Here is a 14,738-nt window from a genome sequence, read left to right as displayed (position 1 = left end):
CATTTGCTCTGTATTTTTACCTCATCTCATTTTGAGATCTTTTGAGTTGTTTTCAGCTTCTAAATGCAGTCGCCTAGAGTGTGAAAGTAGCTCATTGCAAAGCATACGTATAAAATAGATTAGATGAATTGCACCCTAAAAGTGTCTGTTTCTTTTCATTGACTATTGAAAGCCTGGAGTGACAAGCTCAGCTGTCTACACTTTATGTCTGCAGTAAACTAAGAGTAATGGCTGAGCTAGAACAGGAGGCAACATTCAGACTGGTTTCAGTGATGCAGACAAATTAAGGTGCCTCAGACAGTAATGTGAGTAGTTACGGTTTTGTGGCCTGCCAAACCTGAAATTATGAACAAGGGACTGAGACTTCTATCTCCTGTTTCTTTGCTGAGGTCATGAATTCTTCGCATGACCTTCCCTAACGTCATAAATGAGGACTCTGGAAAACAGTGACGTCTTATCCTTCCAATTATTTGAGACAGTAGAAAAAAACTTAGGTCTGACCTCCATCGAAAGAGCTAAATTTCACAAGCTCGGAATTTGATTTGCTCATTCTTTGTTGCATTGAATTATCATGCAGATCTTTAAAAAGGCTGATCCTGGCTGGACAGCCGGTGAACTCCATGCGAACTTCTCTATGTGGGAAGGGCTAGAGGGAGGAACTGGTAGGAGGGAAGTAGAGAAGCCGTTGCATGGGACAGAGCATCAGTGGCTGTTGCATCACAGCTCCTTTCAGTAGCCAGGCTGTTGAACAAGTCGTCCTGCCCTGAGCCCCGCCATTCCCACACATCAGATGCAGTCCCCTTTCTAGCCTCCGCTGTAGTGACCAGTCAACAGCCATTAAAGTTTTTTCCACCTTTTCACACGTACCTTTTGTCCATACTTATACCATCATCACAATCTATATACTATTTGGTCTCAAGCTTCCAGGTTATGACTGATCAGGTCAAAGCTGAAGTGATTTGTATAGTAATGCTCTTCCCAACCTTTCTTTTTCATCAGCAAAGAGCAGCATCCAACCACAGCACTGTGCATCAAGTCCTCCAACTGCCTGGACGTTGGTATCAACAGCTGAGGAGCCATTGCCTGTGAATTCCTGCTGTTCCCTCAGGCATTGTGTGGCATTGACTCTCTTCTTTTTATCTCAGTAAATAGGAAGCGTAGGTGTATCCAGCAGACCAGCTAACTGGTGGGCGTGCTCCTGTCACCTCACCAATCTTTCTCCCCTGATGGACTTCAATAGGAAGGGAGGGGAAGAAGAGTTGTAGTTTTAGGGTTGAGCAGGCTATTTTTCCTCTGTCTTGTTTTCCAAAAAAAATTTTGCTTCCACCAATCTCTGCAAGAGTCTTGATTGCATTTCCTGACTGGTACACTCTGAAGAAAAGTGGATTTTGCCACTAGACCAACTGTGGACGCTATCTTTGCCTTTGCTAATAGCATTCATGGGCTCTAGCTGTCTCATGTGTACCGTTTTGGGGCAAAGACTACGAACAACTCTCCCTTCCTCCCAGAAAACTCTCAGTGGCAGGAGCCACCTCTTACAGTATGTCTTCACCATGCCTAACACATGGGACTCCCAGGTCCAGTTTGATAAAGTGGTAGTAACAGTATTGATAGTAGTAGCAATAAAATAATAATAATTCTTCTTATTATTATTATTATCGTTATTGTTATTGTTATTATCTATATCTTAAATACAATTAAAAGGCACCACATTCGTATGAGGTCCTCGTATGAGGGTTGCCCTGAATGAATTTTTTGGTAGTAGGGCTACACAGGCAAGTTATCATAAGGGGAAACTAGCGTGTGGATTTACAGTAGACTAAGTGTGCTGCAGTGATGCCTGATTCCTACCCCGTAGTGGGTTAAGTACATGCACAGTATTATAGGCTATTGATGAAAGTGGTATCATGCTTCAAATTTACCACGGAATTAACTACATCTGAAGTCCCTCTTTATAATAAGAAGTGTAGCGAACCCATCACTTTTACACCGTTTAATAGCCCCTCAGCCCAGCAAGCTTTTCTGGATAATATGTTTTGAAGAATATTTCTTTTGGAGCCCTGCCACTGGTGCCTCTGGTGGTACTTGTAGCTTTGAAGAGATCTAAGGTATACGGACACACTATGTGGGAGGCATCTCAGCTAAATTTGGACAACTGTACTGTAGATACCTACAGCTGCTCGTCATCTCAGCCTCCCCTTTACAGTCAGAGGAGAGGAGCAGATGTTTCTAGGGCCCAGCTCATCTGTCCTATTTCAGACATATATTTCAAGATGAAGTGAATCACGCCCCAGAAGAGGAGTCCACTGACTGTAGAGGAACTCATCAGCTAGCCCAAAAGTAGTTGTCTGCACTGTACTGATGAATCTACCCACATTTTCTAAGGAAGTGTATCGCATCCTTCTGTATCTGAGATGAAGCCTGATTCACATGTAAGTCTGTGATGCCTTGGTCCCTGCAACTAGCCTTGCTCTGGTACAGTTTCCTGGTTTGGCTTTTCATGGCAAATTCATGTTTTCGTTGCAAGTCAGCTTTACCGCAGACCAGTTGTTCCTGTTGGTGCAGCCCATCTGAGCACTATCAGTTTTAACACAAATAAAAGCTGCCTAGTTTTTATTGAAATGTGCCCTTGAGGGCAGCATATTTCTTTGACAAAAAAGCTAAGGGACAGAGACCTTTCTGCTTCCTGATCCTTCTGGATCTCAGCACGTTTCCATCCTTATATGCTGCTGAAAGTTTCTCACTCTGGGCAAGCCAGCTTTTCTTCTGTGGAATGGTATGTGACCTGCTTAGGGGGATGATGTGGACTAGAGAATTAGGGATTTTCTTTTCCTCACACAAATAATTGCAAGTAGGCATGTAAGATGAATTGTTGAGTACTTTCAAGTAAATTTTTACGAGGCCTGCTGCTCTCTGTTGGCTGTCATGATTATGTTCCATTGCAAGGTACCTTGCTTTTGTAAGGGATTTCAAAGTGCAATACTTTTCAGTTAGAGCAATCAATTGAATAAAATACTTCCAAAAGTAAATTGGTATCACTGATGTAAACGAACAATCTAAGATATTCCAAAACTGTGTCAGGCCACAAAAATAATGAGACAAGTTTAAAAATTCTGATTGTTAAAATTTGGATTCTTTTAATTTACTCTATGGGCTGTTAGCGTTTAGCTTTAAGAAGACACATTATGAAGTGGGGTTTTTTCACCTTTTTTTCCAGCCACATGGACTGGAAGTTTTCTTTAAATAAATTCATGATATGTACTTAAGACCATGATCCCAGAAAAAGGGGCTTTAAGAAAAAACAGTGAGCGTCCTAAGAGTCCTGACAAAATTAGTAAAGCTTGCAACACTGCTGACATCTTTTTTTAGTTGTCACAGTTGGCTTATAGGCTGATGAAAGTGTAGTTATTCCACCTAAACAGTAGATATATCACTGTAGGAAAGTACCATATTTCTAAGTTAATGACACTGTAGCAGTTAATCATGATTTTCTGCGGTTTACTGTTATCCCTTGAAATCCCTATTTTACAAACCACTGTTTTAGAGAATGACAAGATACATAGAGAGACAGAACGGGATGTAAGAGAAATGCTGAAAGTTCTTTTGAACCTTTAAGCTACCTTGTCTCTAGCCTATACTTACGGACAGAGGTATTTTTTCCCATATGCCTCTGCTATATGTCCTTTTATTAAATACATACACTGAAGACTGCAGAGAGGTCTGTGTATACTGAACTTTTTATTGTATGTCTAGTAAGTTTCATATATACGTAATGAGTAGCACCAAACAAATCCGTCTCTATTCTCTGCAGCAGTTAAGAACTGCTGTATATTTAACATGAAGAGTTAAGAGTTTTAAAAATATGTCTTCAGCCAAGAGAAAGGCTGCCCGCCCATCTTCAAGGTTTACGGCTCAGGAACGAAATTCATCATGTAAGATATTAAGGAGTATGATTAAGAAAAAATAAACTTAGTACAATTCAGCAAACTTCCAGTAGGTATTGGCTAGCTGGCTAATGAGTAAATTAGCCACTGTAGAGAGAGGGAATATTTGCATCATCTGAATTACAGCATCTAACTTTTTTGCTTACTTTAGGAACTTTTGCTCCCTGTAGAGTGAATAGAGCCCCCAGTGGGCAGTTCTGGAGACATCCTTGGCTATGCAGGAAACCTGTGTAGACTTCAGGCACCTTCTTTAAATAACTGAAATTACAGTGTGGATATTCTCTCTTGCGCCAACATCTTTCCAAGCAGAGTGTAGAGCAGTGATGGTTTTCAGGTTAGACTCACAACATGCTTTCTGATTACTCCTACACCTAGTGAATAGAATTTTGGTCCAGTTAATGTAATTAGGAGACTTTTAACGTTGGCTTCTGCAGGCTTAAGGGGATGGTTAGACTGGCCATCTACTGACCATCTAGTCCATCATTTCTTTTTTTTTTTTTGCCTCGCCTTTTCGTTTTGTTACATTCAAATAACTAATTGCAAGCAGCGCTAGAAAACACTTGCCCATTGTTCTGAAATAACATTATCCATCTGAGCTGCGGTTACATCTGAAATCATAATTATCCCACTTCTTCACTGTCCAAACACCATTACATTTTAGATGCTCTCTTAAAACTTGATCGTGTTGTGACAGGAATGAAGAGAAAAACAGTCACATAATCCTTACAAAATGAGTACTTGACAACACCACCGCACAACAAATGTTTGTCTGATCTTACAGGATTATGACATCAATATCAGTAAGATGATATGAACAGCCTGGTTAGCCCTCCCTCTCCTCACTGCTGCTTTGTATGCTTTTTCCATTTTTGATTTAATGCAATGGTACAGGACACAAAATCTATACAGCCTTGCTTTCTTACTAGCCATCACTTTTTAGCTTCAGCTCTACCCTTTGCTATTTTTCCTTCCTTTCTAACAACATGATATTTTCTTCCCTTTGGAAACTTGGAAGTATTGCCCAGTAACGCCAACACCAACAGCACTGCGTGAATCATCCTTAGAAATTATGAATCACCCAAGCTGTCCCCCTTCCCAAACCCATTCATGACTGAACAGCCCCAAACTGAACAAAACATCACGCCCCACGTCCCCTCACCCCCGCCCCCGTGGCTCGCTCCGGGCCCCAGGCCAATGCCTCCGTGAAGAGCAGAGGACACGGACCGGGCCTGAGGCCCCTGCCGGTCCCCAATGGTGATGGCAGCGGTGGTGGTGGCCTCTGCGGACCCGATGGGCCCTTCCCAACCCAGTTACTCGGAGGGGAACAGCATGTCCCCTCACTGGAGGGTAGCAGGGGGAGCCCCGTATTTCGGTTGTCTCTGGGGGAGCTCCAGGCACCCCACGGCCGCGGAGAGCGGGGAGCCCGGCACTAAGCGCTCCCTGGTTTGTTTCCCTTCCAGCCAGAGCCTCCTTCGTCCAACAAGTGGCAGCTGGACAAGTGGCTGAACAAAGTCACCCCACACAAGGCGCCCATCCTGACCCACCATGACAGCCCGGCCCTGGAGAACCATCCCTATTACGGCCGCGTAAAGGCGGAGCGGCCAGACTGCGAGAAGACCCCGGCCGCCGGCGCCACCGAGCCCCGCGGCGGGGAGAGCCGGGTCGCCGTCACCGTCGCAGCCACCAGCGGGGACGGCCCGCGGCCCCGGACCGCCAGCAAAGCGCCGGGCAGCAAGGGCGGCAGGCAGAAGTCGCCCCCCGCTGCCGACGGCGGGCCCCCGAGGCGGGCGGCTGGTAAGAAACCGCCGCGCCGGGCCGAGAGGACCTCCGCGGGGGACAGCGCGCCGTGCCGCCCGGCTGAGGCGCCCGCCGGGAGCCACGGCTTTCCTGACCACAGCGCCGGCGACCCACCGAGGGCCCGGCCCGGCGGCGGCGGCGGCGGCGGTGGCGGCAGAGCAGGGCACCGCCGCGAGCCCCGCTCGGCCGCGGCCGGCGAGAAGAGGCGGACCAGGGGGCCGAGCAAAACGGCGCCCAAATCCAAGGAGTTCATCGAGACCGAGTCTTCGTCTTCGTCGTCTTCCTCCGACTCGGGCTCCGAGTCGGAGCGGGAGGAGCGCCCGCTGCCCAAAGCGCAGGCCGCGGCGGCCGGGGCCGAGCCGCGGGCCAAGGACTCGGGGAGCGGCGCCGCCCACAAAGCCCACGGCGGCTGCAGTGCCTTTGGCTCCATTAATGCCAGGACTAGTAGTGAAATAGCAAAGGAGCTGGAGGAACAGTTTTACACCCTGGTTCCTTTCGGTAGGAATGAGCTCCTGTCTCCTCTGAAAGACAGTGATGAGGTAAAGTCGCTGTGGGTCAAAATTGATTTGACTCTTTTGTCCAGGATTCCAGAGCGCTTGCCCGAAGAGCCGCTGGCAATGAGCGCCGGAGCAAACGAGGCGGCCAGCCTTCAGCAGGCTAGTAGTGCTGACCCCCCCGCAGAGAAGGGTTTACCGAAATCTAGAAGGAAACGCAAGGTGAGCCGCGGGGTGGGGGGCGGCTGTAGGGGGGGCCAGGAGGAAGCGGCGGAGGGGAGGAGGGAGGCGAAGCCCGGGGTGGACGGCGGCCTCCTCGCCGGGGCGGCGCTTCGGAGCGATGCTGTTGTCATCGCGCGCCCTGTCTTTGGGCCGCCTAGGGAGCCGGCAAAGCCCCAGGGGTGACGCCTTGCAAGGAGGTAATGAAACTCCTGGCCGCCAGGGATCACGGCCCTTCGGAGAGGGCATTTTCTGCCAGCACGTGGCCTTTCACGCCTCGCGAAGACGCTGCCCTTCAGCAGGACCGTTTTCTCTCTTGAGGCATCTCTCGGTATCCAAGCAGTTGGAGGCAGCGCTTAGGTCAGCAAAATGCTCCTCTCTCGTCAAAGTGTGTGCGGTATCACTGCAGGCCAAGCGTGTGGGAAAAGGAGAGGCAGCATCTCTTTTCCCTTCGAAACGTCAACGAGCAGCAAAGTCCCTGCAGGGAGCACAGCTTAGTGGGAGCTGCGTTCGCAGAGACCGTCTGAGCCCCAGACCGGTTTGGCCCCATCGCTTCCCTCACTCCGATCCCTGCAGCCCCCTTTTACCTCAGGGCTGTTACACGGGTATAAAAAAAAAGAGCGTAGCTCCTCAGTGGCTCTGTCTCCAGCAGCACCATTGTAGCAGCCAGGTGGGCACAGCCCTCTGATCGCCTCCTCCCATCGGCTGTGCCGTTCCGGTGCATTTTCTGCGCTGTCAGGTATGCTAGCTTTCTCCCTGCTGAGGATCCTCTTCCGCCTCAAGGCCACAGCTGTCCAACTGAAGCAGCTTTCCAGGCCATTTGTACCGATCTGACCCCAAAAGTCACTCTGAACTGGAACTGCCATCTGCCCAGTTTCTGGGCGTTTTTATTGTGCAGTTGTCTGTTGCCTTCGGAGCTACTGCGCAGGCTGATCTCTGCAGTCCTTGGAACCGATTATCCAAAGGGGTCCTTTTTTCCCTCTTTTTCCATTTGTTGGTTCTTTTTTTAGTATCTGAAAGGTGGTAACCCTGTTCCGGCCACCGGTAGAGCCATAGCAGAAAGCCCTGCTATGCTTTGAAATGCGTTTGTCTGCATTTTCCTTAGCACGGAAATAATTACACAGTGCAAAACGATGGGGAACGGGGCAAGAAGGGTCAGAGAGTGGCCAAAGCAAAAGGTTTACTTTTGTGCCACAGGAAATGCTAGTGTGATGTTGGCAGGCTGTACACCCAGAAGAAAGGAGGATATGGTAGAAGAGCCGAGTAAATATAGTCATTTTAACAGTGCTCATGTTTACTTTCTGTGGCACAAACTATCTTTTATTCTTCTGTCTTAAACCACTGCTGTTGTTGTCGCGTTGTTGTTAGCAATATAATAAAGATAAGGCACTGCTGGAGTATCAAATTGCCCCACAACCTGGAATAAGACCCTCACTGTGACAGTTGCTAGGCAGACTCAGAATATATGATGCCTCTCCCCCAAAATTTGTAAGTATAAGTCTAATAAGAAAGGAATCTCAGGCATAACTGTAAAAATGGAAAGAGGTCCTTATCACTCCATCTCTGTCATGGCCCCAAAAAGATGGGCAAAGTAGAAGCAGAAGAGGATGGTTGAGCACTGAGATGTAGGATGATCTTCACTCCTGCAGAGTGTATGCTACAACATTAACCCCATAGCAACAGCCACAGTGGCAGTAGGTAACCCAGAAAATGTAGTTGCCATGCAGCCAAGCAATAAATACAGCAGATTCAACGTATCGCAAGTAAAACTCAGTCAGTGCTGGAAACTGGATAAGTGTTAGTAGTGGAAATGGATGTGGGAGGGTGGGAAAGCAAGGCCGCTGGGAGACGAAGAGAACATAAGGAATTTCACATGAAATCACATAGGGGCAGGAGACATTGGCTATGTTCGCACTGCTAAGCCAGATAGGGCCAGGGCAGAGTCCCGAGCAGTGGCATACAATTGTTCATCTTGTTAAATTCTTAGCATACGTGGTCTTGGACCGGGGCCAACTTCTGCTTTTCCAGAAGATATCTGGCCATGGCTCAGGACCACACAGACCAAGGCCCATTCCTAAGAGACAGTTTAAATATGGCATACCCTGCTTTAAAGGAGGAAAGATTTGAGCTGGATGGACGTGAGCTGTGCCATCGCTGTCCGGCCTCAGGGCCAGTTGCTGCCCTATTGTGTCTATGTGATATGACATAGGCATAGTCACTGGTGCCAGGAAGGGAGAGGGAGAAACAGAAGAGGTGTGAAGCTGAGGACCAGGCAAGAGAAAAGTGCACAGGAGATGGGCAAAGGAGGCAGTATAAGGAAATAATGTCCTGAGGTGCAAGTGGGGAAGTGACTGAAACAATTCAAGTTTCATATCATACTCCTGTGTTTACACGCTGGCTCTTTAGATTTTAATTTTTCAGGATACGGGCCAATCTTCTCTAATACCTGTTAGATATACACTCAAAGAAAGCATCATCGTTAATACCAAAATACCAGAAAATAGCAGCCCCTGACTTATCAAAATGCTCTTGGATCTATAGTAAATCTAAAACCTACAAGATTATCATTTTTCTCTTCATTCAGTGTGAGAATGAGGAAGAGTACAGAGAAATCAAGAAGACTCATTTAGAACGAGAGAGTTCTTCACGATTAGCTGCCTCTGCCCATAGCATCACAGCAGCAAATCACTGCAATATGAATGAAAATAGGTAAGCGTTTTCCTTCTTTTTTAGCACTGAGCCGTACAACTAGTTGCAGTTTAATGCGTTGTGTTATTTTTGCCTTTAATAGGATTTATTTTTTAATTATCACCTTTTATGTTGAAAAATTGCCCAGTGTATTCTCCTTTCTTCTGGTTTAATGAACAAGTTAGCAGCTCCTGACACATTTGTATACTGGCATTTTTGTTCTTTTGCACAAAGAAGTTGTGAATTCAAGTGCGAGGCTTGTGGAATGAGTAACTACAGCTAGAGCAATGCAATCGTCCGAGATGTATTCCCAAATATTTAGTTGTAGGGCACCATTATGTTGTAGACACCAATTCACATAGGCGATCATATTATATACCCTTTTCTTTCCTTACAGTGTTAGGAGTTTCAAAATTAGAATTTACCTGTATGTCTGGGTTTATCTATAAACTCTGTGGAAAAGGTTGAGAAAAATATTCATAATAATGCCTGCAATACTCAATTCCAGAACGTATTTTAGATGCAACATTTTCAGGATTACAAGCAATCTATTCTGTGTAATTAGTAGGCATTTCAGGACAAGAAATTTAGACTTTAAAAATAGCCAATTTACAAAAGATCTAGCTGTCTGCTAGCTGTCTACCCACTGTTTTATGCACACAGATCCCTATCAATGTCAGATCAATCATACTGAGTTTCTTTGGAGGCTTCCAGCAGTTAGACTTAGTCAGACATCTTCTTAGAGTTCTTAGAGTATGCTGCTTTGTACATGCTGGTGGTCAGTATTTCAAAAAAAAATCCTTTTCTGGTAGTATCAGAGTATCTTTTGAGGTGAAACTTCTAAAATGAGAGAATATTAGTATTTATTGCAAGAAGCTTTTCTATTGTACACATCACTGAGGAGTTTGAGCAACTCATATCATTAATATTGGAAAAAGTCATGGAGAAAACTAATATAAATAGTGCATATTCAGAAATATATATTCAATTTCTTTGTCCTTAGGTAAGTCACGTGTGTTTCATAAAGTGAAAACAATACACATAACAGTTTATTTTATTGTGGCTGATGGTGCGCAGGCTTGCTATTTCTATTACCACAACGTCATATGTTTTATGTCGCATTCATTTTCAGGGAATAACGTGGTGGTCATAGCCTGCTATGTCACAGGGTTAATTCTACCCTTCCTGGAAGCGGTACAGTAATTTGTGTTTTGCTTGACATTTTATTCAGTACTACTAGTAGCAATTATACATTAAAGAAACAGCAAAGAAGATCTTAAATGCTTATTTGCCTCCTAATTCTTCCCTCATCTGCCCTGCTTATGAGATGTTTATGTGATTTATGCTACTGTAGGACATGATATCAAATGCTAATGTTCCCACTGCTCAGGAGGGGCTACTGAGGCTGTAGCTAAACCGATAGTTCCCATGTCAGGAACTCAGGTCTCTCTCGCAACCACTAGGTTCTCACGCTGGCGTGTCTCCCCTCTAGTTATGCCAGCGCAGCTGTCTTTGGGGCTCGCTTGTAAAGTCACTCAAGACTGAAACCAGAACTTTTTTCTGGTCCGATACCAGAACTCTTTTTTTTTTTTTTTTTTGGCTGAGCTTTTGCTACTCCGTTTCCAGCGCAGCCACATAAACGGTTTTGGGTTTTGTCAGCATAGCTGAGGGCTGGTAGCAAAGAGAGGAGCAAGAACACCTGTAGACATTAGCATTTTGTACTGTGGAACTACAGCCTGAGGCACAGGCTGAGCAAGGCCCCGTTTGACATGAAAGCCTGCAGAGTCAGGCGGAGATACCCCAAATATCTTGCATGTAGGCTGGGTGCCACAGCCAGCCCAGTCCCTGCAGACCACAGCTCACCACAGGATAATGTACACGTCTTCTCAGTAGAATATGGCTGATTGGGCTGCTGCAGTTGGATTGCTCACAATATGCTTAGGTGGGCCCCAAGCAATGTGCCAAAGACCATGAAGGTCTGCAGCACAAGTGGAAGTTGCACTTACTTGTCACAAGCTCTAAGCAAAACCTCTGAGTCTTGGGTACACTTCCAAGGAGCTACAGCTTCTCATGGATGCTTCAGCCCCATGCTTTAACAAGGCTGTATGAACATGGCTAACCAAGGCATAGTTGTACGTTTGAAAAGAGGAAAAGAAATGACAGCATCAGCCTGCAAATTCAAAATAGCACTAACTATCTTATTTTTCTTAGGGGAGGAAAGAGAGCACAGTTGTCCATTTTATAAACTCCAATTCTTGCTTTCATAAAGAGCCTCGGTCGTTAAAGCAGAGGTGTCCACATTGTACTTGAAAAGTAGTACAGTGTGGGAAACAGGGAAGCTTCTGAGTTATGATCCATGGCTTCTCTCACAGCTAGTTTTTAGGGACTTTTAATTAGTTCTGTTCCTTGAAATGATGTGGTGAAATAAAGTATATTTTGTACCATATTCCTTTAAGTATATACTGTCTAATACATTAACTATAAAGAAGTGAGAACTGTCCATAAAATATAATAGGCTGAATAAAGGGGAATGTGACAGGGAAAGGTATTGTGTTAAAATAGTCTGTGCGACCTTAATTACAGTTTTAGCCTTAATGTAAACTGTGTCCTTAAAAAAACTCTTACTTTGTGTGCCTTGCTTTAAAATTTTCAGATAAATATTTTCTTCAATTACGTCCATGTAAAGTTTATTTTTGGACATATTTTTATTGCCTATCTGACTTCTTCACATCCAAAGCTTCTCTCAAATAAATGAAAGCTGAAAGTACTGTCTGTATTATAGCTTTCTTCTTCAGAAGATGGAACAGCTCACATTTCTTTGTGTCTACTGTTTGCATATGTTTCCCTTTGTCTGCAGTACCAGCCTATCTTTCTTTGTCTTCAGAATTTGTATCAGATTAGTATAAACAGTGCTACGAAAGGCCATTGAGCACAAAGACAATCCGGTCAGCTTCTAACACATTTCCTGTTTCAGTTCACATATGGTTTTATCGCCTTGGCTTATAAATTGTCACCTGTAATAGTGAAATAGGGCTCCATAACTGAAACTTATACTTCAGAGCCTAATCTTCTTCTCCAGCTATCCCTTAAGAGATGGTGAGCAAGTGGCCATTCATCTCTGTATTTTTTTCAAGTATCTTGATACAGACTTTATATTAACTCCAGAATTACAATTTGCCTCGAAGGGAAAGAGGAGAAACATGATCCAAATTTGTAAATGAACTCTTGGTTTCAGTAAGCTTGTTTCCAGATACCAATAGACTTTATCCTGCCAGCAGGTTTTAAATTCAAAGTTTTGGTAATATATAAAACATTTACCTTTTTCAAAGCCAGCTTTGTGACACTCCATTACTGTAATTTCCATTTCCAGCTTGGCAATACCAATAAATAAAAATGAGAAAATGCTTCGGTCACCCGTCTCTCCCCTCTCTGATGCATCAAAACACAAATACTCGAACGATGATTTAACTTCCTCCAGCAGACCTAATGGCAGCAGTCTATTACCTTCCATCTCCTCCAGCAAAAAACATAAGGGTGAAATCCAGTCACAGCCACATGCCGGAGACTTCGATGTAAGTTTATACTGTTGTTCACTAGCTGTATATTTTTCATGTTGTATTGCAGTCTATGCTAGTTTTGCAGAATATTATGCAAAAAATTGTAATAATGAATGCTGAACTGTAAGTTCCAGTTTTTCCTTTTTTGAGTGTAGCAAGGCACAGAAGAAAGGAAGACAGGCAGGCCATAAAGCAGGCAAACACTTAGCAAAGGCTACATAACCAAAAGGTAAAAGCTAATGGCCCAAAACAAATGGATCTAGGCCTCTAGAGGATAGCTTGGGCATGATGCAAGGCACCTACATCCAAAAGTGTGGCATATTAGGCCTCCACTCAGATGCTGCCTAACCATGAGCGTGCCTGCAGTCAGGCACTCCTACATGTCTTGCATCCAAGCTTTTCGTATGCTGCTACTTACTCTTGCCACTGGTGAATAGCTTAGCACCGACTTCACACCTCAGCCCCATCAGAGCCCAGGCATTCAGGTATTTATCTTGTCAGAGAGTCTTGGTCTAATAAACGTGTCCAGAGCGCCCTTCCAGATAAGGCTATGTACTAAATTGGGTGGCAGCTACTGCCTTAAAAGTACAGAGGGAAAGGGAGTAGGTGCTACACCCCATTTATGCATGGGCTCTGTGATTAGGATGTTGGAGTAGTGTCTGTTACCACTTCTGGTTGAGGGAATTCACATCTCTGTCTCTCACCTCTCAAAACAGTACCTGAACTCCCAAACTACAGGACATCGTGGGTGAAACAGCAAAGGGAGAATATTCTCATGTCCTCCCCCTGAAGCTGTTCTGCTTTGCGTGGAATACCCAGAACAAGCAATTTGGCTACCAACATATCGATGTTCACTACTGGAGCATCTAGTCAAGTCATTAAGGCACCCTTCTGTTGCTGGGAAGGCCTACGCTCCTTTCCTTGCTACAGAGGCTGTTTGTATGTTTTATCCAGTCTCTATCTATTTATTGTGAAATAATTTGTTGTTTGATAGTTAATAGGCCAAAAAAGCCTTACAGCAACTTTCGGCGAAACAAATTACCAGAGTTGTGGTAGTGGTCACTCCCAGCTACTTTTGCTGTGGAGATAACTGACCAGTAGGGATAACTGACCCATATAGGCATATGTCTAAATGTAAATGTATTTATTTTTTGAGAGTGGGGGAAAGTGGTAACTATAATTTTAATTTTAGAGGTTTTTTTTAATAAGTTATCATAAGTTATGTGTTTCAAGGCTGTCTCACAGATGCTTTTAGTATATTGAAATAAAATGAAGTACTCAAATTTTTAAGCCATAAAAAGGCATTTTTAACATATTGTAGTAATTCATCATTTTATGGAGTAAATGTAAATTTTTAAACATTTTAACTTTTTAAACCTAAGTTTAGAGGTTTATAACCCATTCAGAATTATAATGATATGATTCTTCACTGGATATCTGGAAAACAATTTAAATTCCTTCACAGGCAAATGTGTTGGAAATCAAAAGTAGAAAGTGATTGCTTTATGACCCACACCCTTCACGAATGCGTTTCACTGAGATTTTCTGCATAGCCTAGCAATGCACCATTTGGTCAACATTTTAACAACCCTTGCAATAAAATTCATGTGTGTCTGGTTATTCATCTGAAAGCTTTAGCCTGCTGAACTGATCTGGATGTGTCATATAGAAGATGAGAGCTCCTGAGCCATAAATGTTAAATTTAGCTTTGTTTTATTTGATCTTTCTGTCTGGCACCTATCTGGCATGCCCAAGTGGTCATTTGAAATTTTGTCAGAGATCACAAGCAAGGGAGTGGTTTTTATCTCTTTGAACTTTTTGTCCATTTCTCTATTCCATTCCCTTCTCTTGCCAGAAAGAGAAGGAATTGCATTTTCTGGCAGTGGTTATCAACCAAGGGCAAACTAGAGCTCTCTGCTTTCCACTGCACAGCGCATGTGCCCTTCATCCCATCATGGTGGGATGAAAGGCACATGAGGTTACATGAAGAACTTATCTCCAGCAGACACAGAACAGGGCTGCAGTTGCGGGAATGTGTG

At 44.4% G+C, this 14,738-nt stretch overlaps 1 protein-coding gene across 2 annotated transcripts in view; it reads left to right on the top strand.

Moving 5' to 3' along the window:
• AFF3 (ALF transcription elongation factor 3) overlaps nt 1–14,738 on the top strand; it is a 337,446-nt gene that overhangs the window by 287,926 nt on the left and 34,782 nt on the right. For both annotated transcript variants that reach the window (XM_068924417.1, XM_068924407.1), the window contains exons 11-13: nt 5,405–6,457; nt 9,039–9,163; nt 12,513–12,714. In XM_068924417.1, the coding sequence (XP_068780518.1) occupies nt 5,405–6,457; nt 9,039–9,163; nt 12,513–12,714 (1,380 nt within the window). The remainder of the gene's footprint in view (nt 1–5,404; nt 6,458–9,038; nt 9,164–12,512; nt 12,715–14,738) is intronic.

Source organism: Struthio camelus, chromosome 1 (assembly GCF_040807025.1).
Source record: "Struthio camelus isolate bStrCam1 chromosome 1, bStrCam1.hap1, whole genome shotgun sequence".
NCBI lineage: Eukaryota > Metazoa > Chordata > Aves > Struthioniformes > Struthionidae > Struthio > Struthio camelus.
The sequence above is the reverse complement of the archived record's forward strand: the minus strand, read 5'-3'. Positions and strand labels throughout refer to the sequence as shown.